Source organism: Cebus imitator, unplaced genomic scaffold (genome assembly GCF_001604975.1).
Source record: "Cebus imitator isolate Cc_AM_T3 unplaced genomic scaffold, Cebus_imitator-1.0 Scaffold54, whole genome shotgun sequence".
NCBI lineage: Eukaryota > Metazoa > Chordata > Mammalia > Primates > Cebidae > Cebus > Cebus imitator.
The window spans coordinates 4,289,013-4,303,620 of NW_016107369.1; the positions used below are offsets into that span (position 1 = coordinate 4,289,013).

At 44.3% G+C, this 14,608-nt stretch overlaps 1 protein-coding gene across 1 annotated transcript in view; it reads right to left on the bottom strand.

The window, feature by feature from the left end:
• Window positions 1-1,772: 1,772 nt before the first annotated feature.
• DLST (dihydrolipoamide S-succinyltransferase) overlaps window positions 1,773-14,608 on the bottom strand; it is a 22,749-nt gene continuing 9,913 nt past the window's right edge. Inside the window, exons 7-15 of the mRNA XM_017528647.2 lie at window positions 14,510-14,608; window positions 12,561-12,716; window positions 12,140-12,219; window positions 11,157-11,254; window positions 6,595-6,725; window positions 5,097-5,170; window positions 4,721-4,804; window positions 3,868-4,035; window positions 1,773-3,093 (exon numbers count right to left, since the gene is read on the bottom strand). The exon at window positions 14,510-14,608 is cut by the window's right edge and continues 2 nt beyond it. Of these exons, the coding sequence (XP_017384136.1) occupies window positions 2,959-3,093; window positions 3,868-4,035; window positions 4,721-4,804; window positions 5,097-5,170; window positions 6,595-6,725; window positions 11,157-11,254; window positions 12,140-12,219; window positions 12,561-12,716; window positions 14,510-14,608 (1,025 nt within the window). The 3' untranslated portion in view covers window positions 1,773-2,958. The remainder of the gene's footprint in view (window positions 3,094-3,867; window positions 4,036-4,720; window positions 4,805-5,096; window positions 5,171-6,594; window positions 6,726-11,156; window positions 11,255-12,139; window positions 12,220-12,560; window positions 12,717-14,509) is intronic.

A 14,608-nucleotide genomic window follows, 5' to 3' on the forward strand; every position in this document is an offset into this window, starting at 1 on the left:
TCTGTAAGGCTGGACCACTTCCAACCACTGCTTCATAAAACACAAGTCACTTCTGGAACTTCTGTGCCTCATCCAACCACTACACATCTGACACTCTGTTGGGCCCTGAGTTTAGAATATTGTGGGTCCCAGCTCTTACAGTCGACCTCCTTTCAATAAAATGGGGCAAGTAATGCCTACTTTGCAGGTTTACCAGAGAAATGAAAGCTCCTAACACCAAGTCCTGTTCTTCCTTTCATTCAACCTAATTCTTTTATCTATTAGAGATCTAGTTCTGCCCTCTGGGACCTATTTCCTTCACATGACAGACCTTCACAGAGGAATGGCCTCACAGCAAGAGTGATCAGCAGACAGGAACTCTGGAAGGATAAGGCTGTGTTTAAGCCTGGATGCCATCACACCTGCCACCTGCAGTCTAGGTTAGCTACCAACCCTATACACTCACCCTCACTGACCAGTGCTTCTAGGTGGCCATCAACCCTCACCTGTTCATCTGTATTGACCTTGAGCATCTTGGTACATGAGGTAATCAAATCCAAATGAAATGAGGTACCCCCACCCCTCCCCAATCCTTCACTGAAATAATGCAAGCCACCACAAAAAATCTAAGTCTATTGGTACTTTAAAAGGGCTTCACAAAGATGGTGATCCCAAATTCTAGAGTATGGCTTGACAGGCTCAAGGAAGCTGGGACATTAAGAGGCTATGATGCTTCTGGAAACTAAAATTCTAAGCCCCTCAACTATCTGCATGGACCCCTCCTTCTCAGTCACGGGCATTCCAAAGTTAACCTGAAAAGCTAGTTCAGGCCATGGTGGGAAGGAGGAGCCAGCCATGCCTCATTATACCGCCCTCCCTTCTGGAATTACTGTTAAAACAGACCCCTTAAGTCTGATGAGAAACATTTACAATCTATTTTCTCTGAAGCCTGCTGGCTGGAGGCTTCATCTGCATGATAAAACCTTGGTCTTCACAACCCCTTATTGTAACCCAGATACTCCTTTCTATTAATTCCAGATCTTTAATAACTTTTCAACCAATTGCCAATCAGAAAATCTTTGATTCTGCCTATGACAACACCCCTGGGCCTTGAGTTGTCTTGCCTCTCCAGACCAAAGCACTATACATCTTACATGTATTGACTGGTGTCTTGTGTTTCCCTAAAACGCATAAAACTAAGTTGTAGCCAAACCAACCACCTTGGGCACATGTTCTCAGGATCTCCTAAAAGTTGTGTCACAGGCCACTGGTCACTCACATTTGGCTCAGAATCTCTTCAAATATTTTACAGAGGTTGATTCTTGTCAACAATTTCCTGGCTGGCAGCCAGGGTTCTACCTTCTGTCAAATTAGGAAATAGAAAAAAAAAAAAAAAAAAAAAAAAAAAAAAAATTAGGAAATAGTGTTAACTTCCACAAGATAAGCAACAGGACCTTAAGTGGCTTTCAATACTAATGCAACAGTGCTGCTGACCTGAACCTCCGTAGCCAAAAGGAGCACAGATGCAGGAACCCTGTTTGAGAACATCTGCCCTTTAATTTGCATTTAAAATCTGTTTCTTTAAATACTTCAGTTACAAGTTCTGAATAGTGAAGACATAGAGTAGTAGATGCTGCAGGCACTCAGTATTGGCTCCCACCCCTTCCCCCCTCCCCCACCCCCAGGCCTCACTTCTTGGCTCAAGATATAAAAGGGCACTTTCTAATGGCCCCAATGTCAAAGGTCAGCAGCCTCAGGCCTGGATGCAGTTAGATACAAAGCCATGAATCCCATTAGCTTCCACAAGATACTTGCATTTAACCATACTCCAAGGAAATCCAATGACTGTGCCCAGATCCAAGGGTAGCACACCTTAGAAATGACCTCAACCATTTCACCACAATGTACTAACACCCTCAGGGTGGCTTCCTACCATAGTCCATTGTCCTCCAGATCTGTGTCCTGCAGAGGAAGAGACAAGTCCCCGCTATAACGCAGGAAGGAACAAGAACTGCCTCCTCAGCTCACGGGCTTACACCAACTTAATTGAAAAGCTCAAGTCAATTTGAGGCAGTCTAAAGGAGACCTCCCTTCCCTAGTCTCTACCAGGCTCTGGCCCTTCCTCGGGACCATGCTTGGTCCCACTGCCATGATGTGGTAGAATCTGCTCTAAATAAGAACAAGGTGCTGGAATGAGGCCCAGCAACCAGGAAAGGGTTTAGAAAGGGTTGCCACAACCCCAGCTGTGAGAGACTGTGCCAAGACAGATCTTGGTGTGAGCCTATGATGGAGAGCGTGAGGGCAGGTCTGGGATCTCCTTGCATGAGGATTACATGTGACCTCAGGGGACCTCTGCCCTCTTCTCCCACTCACCCACCGAGATCCCCTGGCCTGTGCTTCCTGGAAGAGGTAGAAGAGGCATCTTGAAGTCAATGACAACAGAGAATGAAGGTGCCATTTAAGAAACAAAGCAGCACCTCTGCCTGTGTTCAATCTCTCCACACAGGTGGAATCAAGTGAGAATGTGCACAGCCAGGACAGAGGCTGCTCTGAGCTTGAGAGGCACAGCATCCTCCTAGTCGTCTCTGTAGAACAGACTTTCTGAAGACAGAAACTTAATCATGTGGTCCCCAGGGGTTTCTCTATAGTATACTGGCACTAGGGAGAAGGAAAATCATCTTTGCAGAGGGCTGATGGAAGAAAGGCAGGAATATTAATGAGCATCCATTAAGGCTCTCTCTCTCTCAAGCCTAAGGAATTAAGATAGTCAAGGGTGTGAGACAGGTGCAGAGAGGGAGAGAGCCTGGCAGGAACACCAAGAAAAGACCTGTGACTGCTGGTTACATAGTGCTCTGCTTCCTTGCTTGAGGCCAACAGCATGTGCCTGCCTGTCACCAGGCTAACCTGGGACCCATGAGGGGGCAGGGGTAAGACTGGTTTTTCAGTTCCTGCATGATTTGTTGGGTATGTGGCTTCCTCCTAAAGATCCAGGAGGAGGACTCTGGGATCCTCTACAGCCGCCTTGATTTTGCGGAGGAAAGTCACAGCCTCTCTGCCGTCAATCAGCCGGTGATCATAGGTCAGTGCCACGTACATCATGGGCCGCACCTCCACCTACAGAGAGGAAGGGTAAATAGGTTTGTCTCCAGCAAGCCACAGACAGCCTTGCTGAAGGAGGAGATTCAGCATGGCCCATAAGAAAGTTCCCAATTCCAGAACCTTTCCTACTGATGTTGCCTCTGCATATTTACAGTATTTTCAAAGACCAAGCCTTATCCTCAGTGCAAAGCCTCCCCACTCAGAAACAAAGTTTACCAAGAAAACTGTCTTCTCACAACTGCCTTTTATATTTTGGTTTCACACAGGAGTTAGTGACCCAAAAGGATTCTAAACACAAGAATTCCCAGAAAGGTTTTTGATACCAACATAACTTCCAAGGGCCAGCTCAAGCCCCTTTTAATACTTCATTCTCTGAACTCCCTGGAAACTTCCAAGCTTTATCATACAACTTGGCAGCTCGCAGACTGACATGCCTAATTGTCATCTGTTTCCCAGGGACAAGGAACCATCTCCACCTATATCCCCCAATCCACAGAAGGAAACAAGCCTTCTCAGCTCAGTGGTTCTCCCACCTGAATGTGCATCAGGATCATCTGCACTTCTTTAAGTCTGGGATGGGGTCTAAGAATATGCATCTCTAACAAGGTCCCAGATGATGCTGATCCAGATTACAATTTGATAATCAGTGCCTCAGCTATTAATTAGAAACTAAGAAATGGAACTTAGACCTGAAATTATAGTGAACGTTTTATAATTAGCACTTAGTTGAATTTCCCTGTCAAGAGCTAGCCACTAGGACCTTAGGACCTTAGAAGTGATGGTTCCTACCTTGCCTCCTATAGCCACAGGCCTGTCAAAGATGGCATGCATGCCCAGGATGGCAGACTGAGGGGGGTTGATTATGGGTGTTCCAAAGAGGGAGCCAAAAACTCCTCCATTGCTAATGGTGAAGGTACCACCATCCATATCTTCAATGGCAAGTTCATTCTTTCGGGCCTAAAAACAGATTTCATAATTGTCATATTAAGCCAACCCAGCTTCCTTCACACAAAATCAGTCCCTAATCCCAGCACTTTGGGAAGCTGAGGCAGGAGGACTGCTTGAAGCCAGGAGTTCAGGGCCAACCTGGGCAACACAGCAAGACCCCATCTCTACAAAACACTTAAGAATTAGCCAGGCATGGTGGTGCACACCTGTAGTCCCAGCTACTCGGGAGGCTGAGGCAGGAGAATCGCTTGAGCCCAGGAGTACAAGGCTGCAGTAAGCTATGACTGCACCACTCCATTCCAGCCTGGGCAACACAGCAAGACCCTGTCTCTCAAAACAAGCAAAGAAGTCCAGAAAGCTTGTATCTTAGATCAGTGGCACAAGTGCTGGCTTCCGTGTGACAGTTGTTCAGCTGAGGTGACCATGACCAGTGCTCCACCAAAAGGCACAATTTCATTCAGCTGAAGACTTCAAAGATCTTTTCCAGCAGGTCTCATCTGATGAGATTTCAGTTACCAGAGCCTGGTAAACTCCACCAGATATATAAAATACTTAGCTCTCAGGGGCCACTGTCTTTCCTAGGGGCTATGCACTTTACATTCCATGAGCGCTGCTTGCTGGTGAGCCTGGCCTTCGGAAGGCTCTCTTTCCTCACCTGCCCAGCAGCTCATATACATGCATCTTTCTACTTTACCTTCTCTCCCAGTTCAGTGATGGTCCGTTCAATATCTGCATAATTCATAGCTTCCACATTCCTGATGACTGGAACCACCAGACCCTGATGGGGGTGAAGAGCTGTTTTCAGTTGCAAATTAATAGTACCTTTTATAGTTACAACTCCTTTGATTCAACCAGTGGCATCCCCTCCCTAGAATACCTTCATTACTCAATGTGATTAACAGAAAGTCTTAAAAGAATGTGGTATGGTTTAAAAGAAAAAAAGGTTACTTTTACTAACTCCTTCTAAAAATACAGAATTAAAGAAATGATCTCTCTTGTGTGATCTCCTTCTTCACACAGATAAGGTGAGGGTCTAAGACCAGTGTTCCCCACCTCTTGCCCCAACATACCCGTGGGGTGGCCACTGCAACACTGATGTCAATATAATCCCTGTACACCACTTCTTTGGTTGTATCGTCAATCACTGTGAGAGAGAAAACACGTTACACACAACTCCCCAGGTTAAAGCTAATGAGTAATACTTGCATTAACAGAGTAAAAATCTGCAGAGCTTGACACAGTGTGGGCTGACCCACCACCATGAACACCAGTGCTTTATGCACAGCAGCTGGTATTCCACTTACTCCCATTCCAACCAAGTACAGTATCTCTCAAGTCCCGACTGAGCGTGGGCATAGGAGCATCCATTTCTTTGGCAGCCCTAAGAAGGGCTGAACACCCTGTCTTACAGAGAATAGGTATGCACTAAATTCTTGTTAAATAGCTCTACTCCAGCCCTCCCTTAGCAGAGAATGGCTAGGGTTAACAAATGTTCCAAAAAAGGGCAATTAGCAAAGGAAAAGGGGAATAGAGATGCTACCCAGTCTCTGCTTCCAACTCTCAACAAGTGGCAGAAAGGAGATCCAAGAGTAAGCAAGGTGATCTGGCTTTGAATATGCTACCCTCAAGGGATGGCAAACCAGCACCTGAAAATGTACACCTAACACTAATGGGAAAAAAAGGCTTGAGAATCATTTCCACTTAAAGTCCATGTTGTATTGTTAGATAAGACATCCAGAAGAAGCACGTAAAGTGAAAAAGAGGCCATTAGAATTTTGAGGGCTGCCTACATGTGTGGGCAAGCAGAAGAGGCCTACTGAAAAAGATGGAGACAGCCAGTCAGGAAGGCATAAAAAGAATGGAAAAAACAAAAAGAGGTATACATTTGAGCAAAACAAAGATGACTTTCTACTTCCCTAGAGCACACCACTCAATGAGAGGGACTAGGGCTTCTACTTCTAGACCTTTGGGGCCCTTGACACTGCTGAGGATGGCAAAAGTATCACTGCCCACCTTTCCAATCTCCCAAAGAACAGAGAAGTGTGTCAACAGAAAAACAAACTACTTGTTAGGTCAACACTACAATGACGCAGGTGAATAAAGAGGAAAGAAAATGAGTACCAAGTCCATGAAAGACAGGTCAAGCCCAAGCTCCAGTGAGGCCCATGACCTGAGATCGAAGGTCAGCCAGGAGCCTACACCAAGTGTGGAAGTCAGGCCCCAAGATAACAGGGCCTGTGGAGCTGGGGTGGGGAAGAAGCCAGAATATGAGCTTCCTCCTTGACAGGAGACAGCCTGGAGAACTGGGCTATCCCAGAACTGCCTGCTGCCTGAGCAGCTGCTGAGCTGTGCACTGGGAAGAGAAAGTATTCTGCCCAGCTGGTGGGAGAAAATAAGCATGGTGCTGCTTCAGGAAGGTGAACCAAGAAATTCCTGGGGAAGACACTCATATTTCTATACGTAGCAAATAAAAAGCCTTGGTCTGTTGATCCTCTGCATGTAGGAGCAGGTCTGTGCTCATCCACCAACCTCCCAGGACCTCTCCAATTCTGGCCACAAGCAACTCACCTGCATTTACAACAGGCTGTTCCTGCAAGGCAAAGGCTGAGGCCTTCACAAATGCCGACATGAAGCCTAGTTTGAGGTTATGTTTCTTCAAAAAGGCCTCTTTGTGCCGAGCCCTCATCTCCTGGATGTTACTGTAAAAACATATTACAAAACAAACTGACCACAAAGCCTTGATTTTGACTTTCACACAGGTTTCTCACTCCATGTACACAATTAGGTGAGAGCTTTTCCCTTACTCTGGACCATTACCTTAGTTCAAGTTTTGAAATAGTCTGCCTGAGGTTAACACAGTAACTCTGTTCTTTTACAAAGGAATATAAAGGAATCAGGTCCAATCTGTCTTTAAGGTGGGTTGAACTCTTTACAGGCCTCATTCATGGTCTAGAAGTCACAGATTTCAGTGACACGTCATACGAACAAGAGATCACACAGCATACCAACATCTCTGCCCTGAATAACTGTAAGCTACCCAACCTGACAAAACTTATGTTTTAAAGTATAAACAAAACCTACAAAATAAGCAATATTCTTTTTATTTCTTATTGGAATACCAAAAATACCCCACCAAATCTGAGTATAACTCCTGTGTGATATTCTTCCTATCTCTTGATTAGTGGAGATTAAAATAAAAACCTCACCAGTACATGAGGCTCCATGTGGGAAAAAGCAGTCATGACTATGCATGGAAGGGTATAGCCCAGTGCTCTTTCAAATTCATGGAAAGTCAGATTTCACTCATTCTTCATCTTTCTAGAGCTAGCAGTTCCATCCACTTTTTTTTTTTTTCTGAGACAGAATCTCACTCTGTCACCTGGGCTGGAATGCAGTGATGTGATCTTGGCTCACTGCAACCTCCACCTCTCGGGCTCAAGCAATTCTCCTGCCTCAGCCTCCCAAGTAGCTGGAATTATAGGCAAGTGCCACCACGCCCAACTAATTTTCTGTATTCTTAGTAGAGATGGGGTTTCTCCATGTTGGTCAGGCTGGTCTCGAACTCCCAACCTCAGGTGATCCGCCCGCCTAGGCCTCCCAAAGTGCTGGGATTACAGGTGTGAGTCGCTATGCCCAGCCTCCATCCACTCATTCTTTCAAACAGGTACTAACACCTACTATATGTGAGGGTCAGAGCCAGGCACCAAGATACAAAGCTAATTAAGACACAGCCCTTGCCCTTAAGATTGGTTTAATGGCTGTGATTTCCTCGGTAGTTAGAAAAGTGGCTACCTGTGGTACAGGCCTGTACCCTTCAGATTAAGCAGCAAGTCTTCTGAAAATCCTTTACGACATGAACAGCCTTTATTCTTTTGGGACCTTTTTTTTTTCCCCAAACACATGCTGTGGAGTTAGTGGGAAATGGTTTTCCCATTACTTTGCTGCAGAAACCTCAGCATTTATCGGAATGCAGTAATGCAGTTCTATGATGAAAATGATGAAAACTGAATTTAACATTATCTCAAGGTCAAATGCTCAGTTCTCCCTTTCTCTCTCTAATGGCCTAATTCGACATTAGCATGAAAGGTAAGATATGGTACAATTTTAACAGCCCCCTTCAGATCTTTTGTTTTTTGAAAAAGGAAATTTTTCAAGGGGGACTGATCGGGTTTAAAATGTTTGGTTTCCTGATTCTAACCTTATTTAGTGATAGGATTACCACCCTAAAGACATTACTGGTTCCCAAGACACAAAAGCTGCAGAAGAGGGAAAGAGATGTGATAAACATCTCTGCTCTCAAACCTGCCCAAATGTTATTGTCTGGTCATTAAGTAGTTTCTATTTCAGAGCTCAGCCCTTGGAGGCAAAGGCTGAGACAATAGGGGAAGTGGGAAGGTCTGGAAAGGTCCCTTATGGGTTAGCTGATAAGCAGAAGACCCAAAGGGCACTCTGTCTAAACCAGATTAGGCTGCAGCAAGACCGCAGGCCACTGTTAAGTGACACCTTGATTAGCTGCTGAAAGGAGATCAGCTATTACGCTTACTTTCCAATCAAAGCTGTTGGGCCAACTGCATCTTTCAAGGCCAAAATATTTACATGTTTTGTCTTAAGAAATTGGGTAGAATTTCAAAGTCCAATTTAATTTGGTACAATCTGGCCCTAATGCACTGAAACATAAGCTGCAGCTTTTGTGACTCATTAGTCAAGGTCCTTCTCTACATCCTATGAATAAGAGAGAAATCTTTGGCTTGAATGTCATCCAGTCTCTTCAAAAGTTTCCCAACAGAATGGATGGCATCTAGTAAAACAGGTCACAGAGCCCTACTCTGAACAATGCCACGCTATGAAAAAAAGACTCCCTTCTCCCTATTTTTCAAATCCCTTCCAAAGAAAAACAAATTTCTCTAAGGAAAAGTAGATTCACAGACTAAACCCTCAGGACAAAAAGAAACAATGAGATAACCTGAGACTTGATTTGCTTCCTGAATTAAATATAAATTCCTACCCTGGCATTCCCCAAACATTCTGAAATAAGGATCCAACAACCTTCTTTACCATTCTTTACTACATACATAATCCTCACAGAAATGATTTTTGACAATTTCTCAAATGTGTCTTCTACTTTCCCATCTCAGGGTCTATACTGTTAACATCATCTGGGATGACCTTTCTCCACAACGCTGACAAAATGCTAGTCATTCTTGAAGACCTGTTAAAAATTATTTTCTGGCCAGGCATGGTAGCTCATGCCTGTAATCCCAAAGGCAGGAGGGTGGCTTGACGCTAGAAATTTGGGAGACCAGCCTAGGCAACATAGCAAGACCCTGTCTCTACGAAAACTAAAAAAATTGGCCAAGCCTGGTGGCACACACCTGTGTTCCTAGTGGTCCCAGCCATTTGGGAGGCTGAGGCAGGAGGATTGCTTGAGCCTCCCAAGTGGCTGAGACTATAGGTCCGCACCACCACACCTGGCTAATTTTTTTTTTCTTGAGACAGAGTCCTACTCTGTTGCCCAGACTGGAGTGCAGTGGCTTGAGCTTAGCCACTACAACCTCCTCCTCCTGGGTTCAAGCAATTCTCGTGCCTCAGCCTTCCGAGTAGCTGGGATTATAGGCATGTGCCACCGGGGCAATTTTTGTATTTTTAGTAGAGGCAGAGTTTCACCACATTGGCCAGGCTGGTCTTGAACTCCTGGCCTTATGTGATCCGCCCGCCTCGACTCCTGAAAGTGTTGGGATTATAGGTGCGAGCCACCACACCCAGCCCTCACTTGGTTAAGTTTTAAAATTTATGTAGAGACAGAGTCTCGTAATGTTGCCCAGGCTGGTTTCCAACTCCTAAGCTCAAGCAATCCTCCCGCCTTGCCCTCCCAAAAGCTCTGGAATCATAGGCAAGAGCCATGGCACCCAGCCTATATCCCCACTGAATTCCACAGTATAGTACTCTGTATACAGTACATACTCAAAACATGTTTGTCAAATTTCTCTTCCTGACAGTGCTGATACTTGAACATATCAAAATCTTGAAGAAAACAGGTGAGTCAACAATTAGCTCACTACATAAATGAGCACACCTAGTGAATTGGTACCTTTGGTTAACATTCTCAGGTTATTTTAAAACACAACTTGTTTTCCATTTCGCTATCAAAGCTGGGTAAAGTGAAAGACAAGCCCCACCTATCTTTGCCTTTTCATCTACCCGATTCTGAATCTGTGTGAAAGAAGTAGGATATGGTGCCCTGGCTCCAGTCATGCTGTCAAGGCCTCTCCATCCCGAGTGGGAGACCTGCGCATAAACCATGTTGGCCTGGTTGCCCATCTCTGTTTGGCAACCTGACACTAGTCATTGTATACGACTATGACTACTCTATCAGAAATCACAAGATTCAGTTTTAAAAGTCTAAAACGCATCCTTGCTTCAGCAGCACATACACTAAAAGTCTAAAACACTAAGTTATTGGGTTTTGTTTTGTTTTGTTTCTTTGAGACAGGGTCTCAGTCTGTTGCCCAGGCTGGGGTACAGTGGCATGATCTCAGCTCACTGTACCCTCAACCTCTTGGACTCAAGCGATCCTCCCATCTCAGCCCAAGTAGCTGGGGCTACAGGTGTGCACCACCACACCTGGCTAATTTTTGTATTTTCTGTAGAGATGAGGTTTCACAGTGTTACCCAGGCTGGTCTTGAACTCCTGGACTCCAGCAATCTGTCTGCCTTGGCCTCCCAAAGTGCTAGGATTACAGGTGTGAGTCACTACACCTAGCTAAGGTTAAGGTTAAGGTCACAGAGAAGGCAGGCATAGTATCAGGAAAGCCAATTAGAGATGAAGCCAGTGGGTCACTCTGTGAAAGTCAACAATAAACAAAGCAAAGAAGTGCCTCTTCCCTGACAAGTTAGTTTTAGAATCAGCACTAGATAAGGACTGGGGCAAGTTCAAGTGTTCTCTTTATTATTTTTAAAAAGACGGGGTTTCACCATGTTGGTCAGGCTGGTCTTGAACTCCCAACCTCAGGTGATCTGACCACCTTGGCCTCCAAAGCACTCGGATTACAGGCGTGAGCCACCACACCTGGCCAAGTTCAAGTGTTCTCTAAGAAAAAGGGCCTAGGGGATAAAAGGACTAGAGACACTACCTCATGTCAATCTCATTAAAAGTTGTCAGCATTGCACATGTATTCTGGGCCTCCTTCAGACGCTGAGCAATGCGCTGCCGCATCCTGTTCATTTTCTCCTGAAAGTGAAAGTGGAACAAGTATTGACAATCTGATCTCTCTGGGTCAAGCATTCGCCATGTAGTCAGAAACAGCACGGCTTGCCACGAATGGAGGGCCAAGGACTACAGTATCTAAGTACAACAAAAGCATCAGGATTCCCTTTCCTGTGGTGGCCCTTTCTCCTCCCAGCAAAAATAAGCCAAAACTACTCACTCAGATGTGCCTGAAGCTTGACCAAAATGAAGGTTCAGAAACAGTGATTTAAAAACCAAAACCACTTTATGAAAGAATGCAGTGTAGTGTAGTCTAGCCAGCATAAGATTCATAAGAGAAAGGGCAATTTCTACTGATAAAGACTTGCATGAGAATAGCTATTTGTGGAACAGAACCTCCTAAGCAACAAACTTTTGAGGCTATCATATTTTTAGGAAGTATTCTCAGGCAGAGGAACCACACTCTTGACCATACTTCCTTGAGGTTTTATATCTGCAACTGACAGCTATTGCTACTGAATATTATCCCTTAGCTATAGCTAAGTATCCCGGAAGTATAGGAATAGAGCTCACTAAACCACCTCTCTGAAGTGTGTGGCATCGTGGGAGGAAGGGGGTGAGTTACTAAGCTACCATCCCCTACAAATATTTAACTTACCCAAAGCTTTCATTGGTAGCATAATTTAGTGGGAAAACCACTGAACAAGTGTTCAAAAGACCTAGAGTTCTGGTCCTATCATTTGAAGGTTATGTGACTATGAAGAAGTTATATCCTGAACTCCCTTTCTTTGTCAAGGCTGACGGAATGAGCTGCTAGTCATTCAAATGTGGGCACCACCACACCCATTTTCCACTAATCAACACCACCCCACTGAGCCTCTTTCCTGGAAGTGGTCCTCAGAGGCTTACCCGATGTTCTGAACGCAGACCACCTTTGCCAGCTCCTGGCTCAGCTAGTGGAGGGGCAGCAGTGGGTTTTACTGCAGACACTGAAAATGAGAAGAGGATAAAGCTGCATCAGACAAGGAAAGAAACATCTACTGAGTTTGTGCCAGTGTCTTCATATGTACTGTCAATCTTCAAGATATTCTGAGGTGTATTAGAATCACTCCAACTTCACAGATGAACAATCTGTTCAGATAAATTAAGTGACTGGCCTGAAGTCACACAGCTAGTAACAGAAAGCTGAGATGCAAAGCAGGCCTTCAGATACAAAGTCTAGAATTCTTTCCACAAAGCAGAACCATGGTTAGTCTTAAGAGTTTACCCTGTGAGAGAACATATTAGAAGAGATGTTCTCCCACTTGACACGTGGGAGTTGGAGGCCTACCAGGTTTGCTAGAAAGAGGTTGTGAGGGCGAGGGCACTGGTGGCATCTGAGTGGGTATGGGTACTGCAGGGGGAGGAGGAACTGCCGCTGCTGTAGGCTCTGCTTTTGGGGCTGCAGCAGCAGGAGCTTCGGCTGGTTTGGCCTTAGCAGGAGCAGCTGAAAAACAAGAAAGATAGATGCCACTGGCACTGTTTGAAATGGAAAGCAACCAATCACAGCTACTAAGCAACATTTAGTGGCAAAAACTCTAGCTCCAATCAAGTGACAAGTGTCTACTGGGTATCAGCAATATGCAAGGCACTATGAGACACATATGCAATGACATAAGGCACTATTCTCTATTCCTCAGGGTCCCTAAATGTCTATCAGACAATTGGCTCAATTTAGCTCCCTTCCCAATTTCACAGGTACCTACTGAACAAATTCAGCAAGTACTTTCAAAGCACCTACCAAGCCCAAGAAAATGTAAACTTCCAAGCAAAAAACAAACAAAAAAAAACACTGAGGGAATTTAAAATATTGAAATGCATACATAAACATATTTCTAATTATTGATACTCTCATCCTCTATTTTAACATTATATATGCAAGAATACTATTAAAAAATAGGACGGGCACGGTGGCTCACACCTAAATCCTAGCACTTTGGGAGGCAAAAGTGAGCGGATCACAAGGTCAAGAGATTGAGACCATCCTGGCCAACATGGTGAAACCCCATCTCTACTAATACAAAAACTAGCTGGGCGTGGTGGCACGCACCTGTAGTCCTAGCTACTCAGGAAGCTGAGGCAGGAGAATCGCTTGAACTCAGCAGGCAGAGGTTGCTGTGAACCACGATCACACCACTGCACTACAGCCTGGCGACAGTGTGAGCGAAACTCCATCTCAAATAAAGTAAAAAATAAATTTAAAAAACTAAAATAAAAGGTTCATCAAGGGTTTACTTAGGCTTAAGAAAGTGCTTCATCGAGGATGACTCATAAATCACTGAGGTGGCCAAGTAATAATCTCACAACTTTAAACGAAATGTTTGTTTCTATTTTTTAACCATCTGGACATTACATCCAGGGTTAATGCTAAGAAAAACATCTGCAACAGGAGGACTATTCTGATTTCCTAGGGTTAATGCTAAGAAAAACATCTGCAACAGGAGGACTATTCTGATTTCCTACGGTTAATGCTAAGAAAAACATCTGCAACAGGAGGACTATTCTGATTTCCTAGCCTTCGACCATACATGTTTTCTATTCTGAGCTTCTGGTCTTGTCCTGATTAACCTCAATGATGTGGTCTATCTGCTTTATGAGTGTAACAGTGAAAAAGAAATAAACTTTTGTGGCTTGCTGGTCTAGGCGTATGATTCTCACCCAGGAAAAAGAAATAGTCTTTTTAGTGGTTATAAAATTTAACTGAGTCAGATAACAGTTATTAATCTCTAATCCTATCAGGTCCACTACAAATTCTTTTGTTTCTCCTTTCTTCCCAAGAGAAATACCAATCCTTCCTAGAGATGATATGAGAGAATAGATGTGAAAAGAAACAACACTGAATTCCCCATAATAGACAATGAGAGTTTCCTTTGAGCATTATGTCAGTGCTCAAAAAGTTTTGAAGCATTTCAGATTTTGGATTTTCAGTTTTGGTGCATTTCAGATTTTGGATTTTCAGATTAGGTATGCTCCATCTGTCTATCTATAAAAAAAGGTCCAGTTTCTCAGCTCCTGCTAAGAAACACCCATGGAAAGAACAGTGTAATATTTTTTAAATAAACTTTTCTTCTAGAATTTGACATTTAAAGTTCACAATATATAAATTTCCCCTTTACTCCCTCAACTAAGGACAGTTGGAAGGACAGAGTCTTTGACATATCAGAGAATTAGCACGTTATTCTCAGTCCCAATCCCAACAGGGAACACTGGAGACCTTGACCACCAGGAGAACTTCTTTACCACCAGTTTTCCTGAGTGTGAAAAGCGGAGTGCCTCCTTCGACTTTTCCCCCATCAGGTACCAAAAGAGCTTCAATCACGCCATTTGCTGGTGATGGAA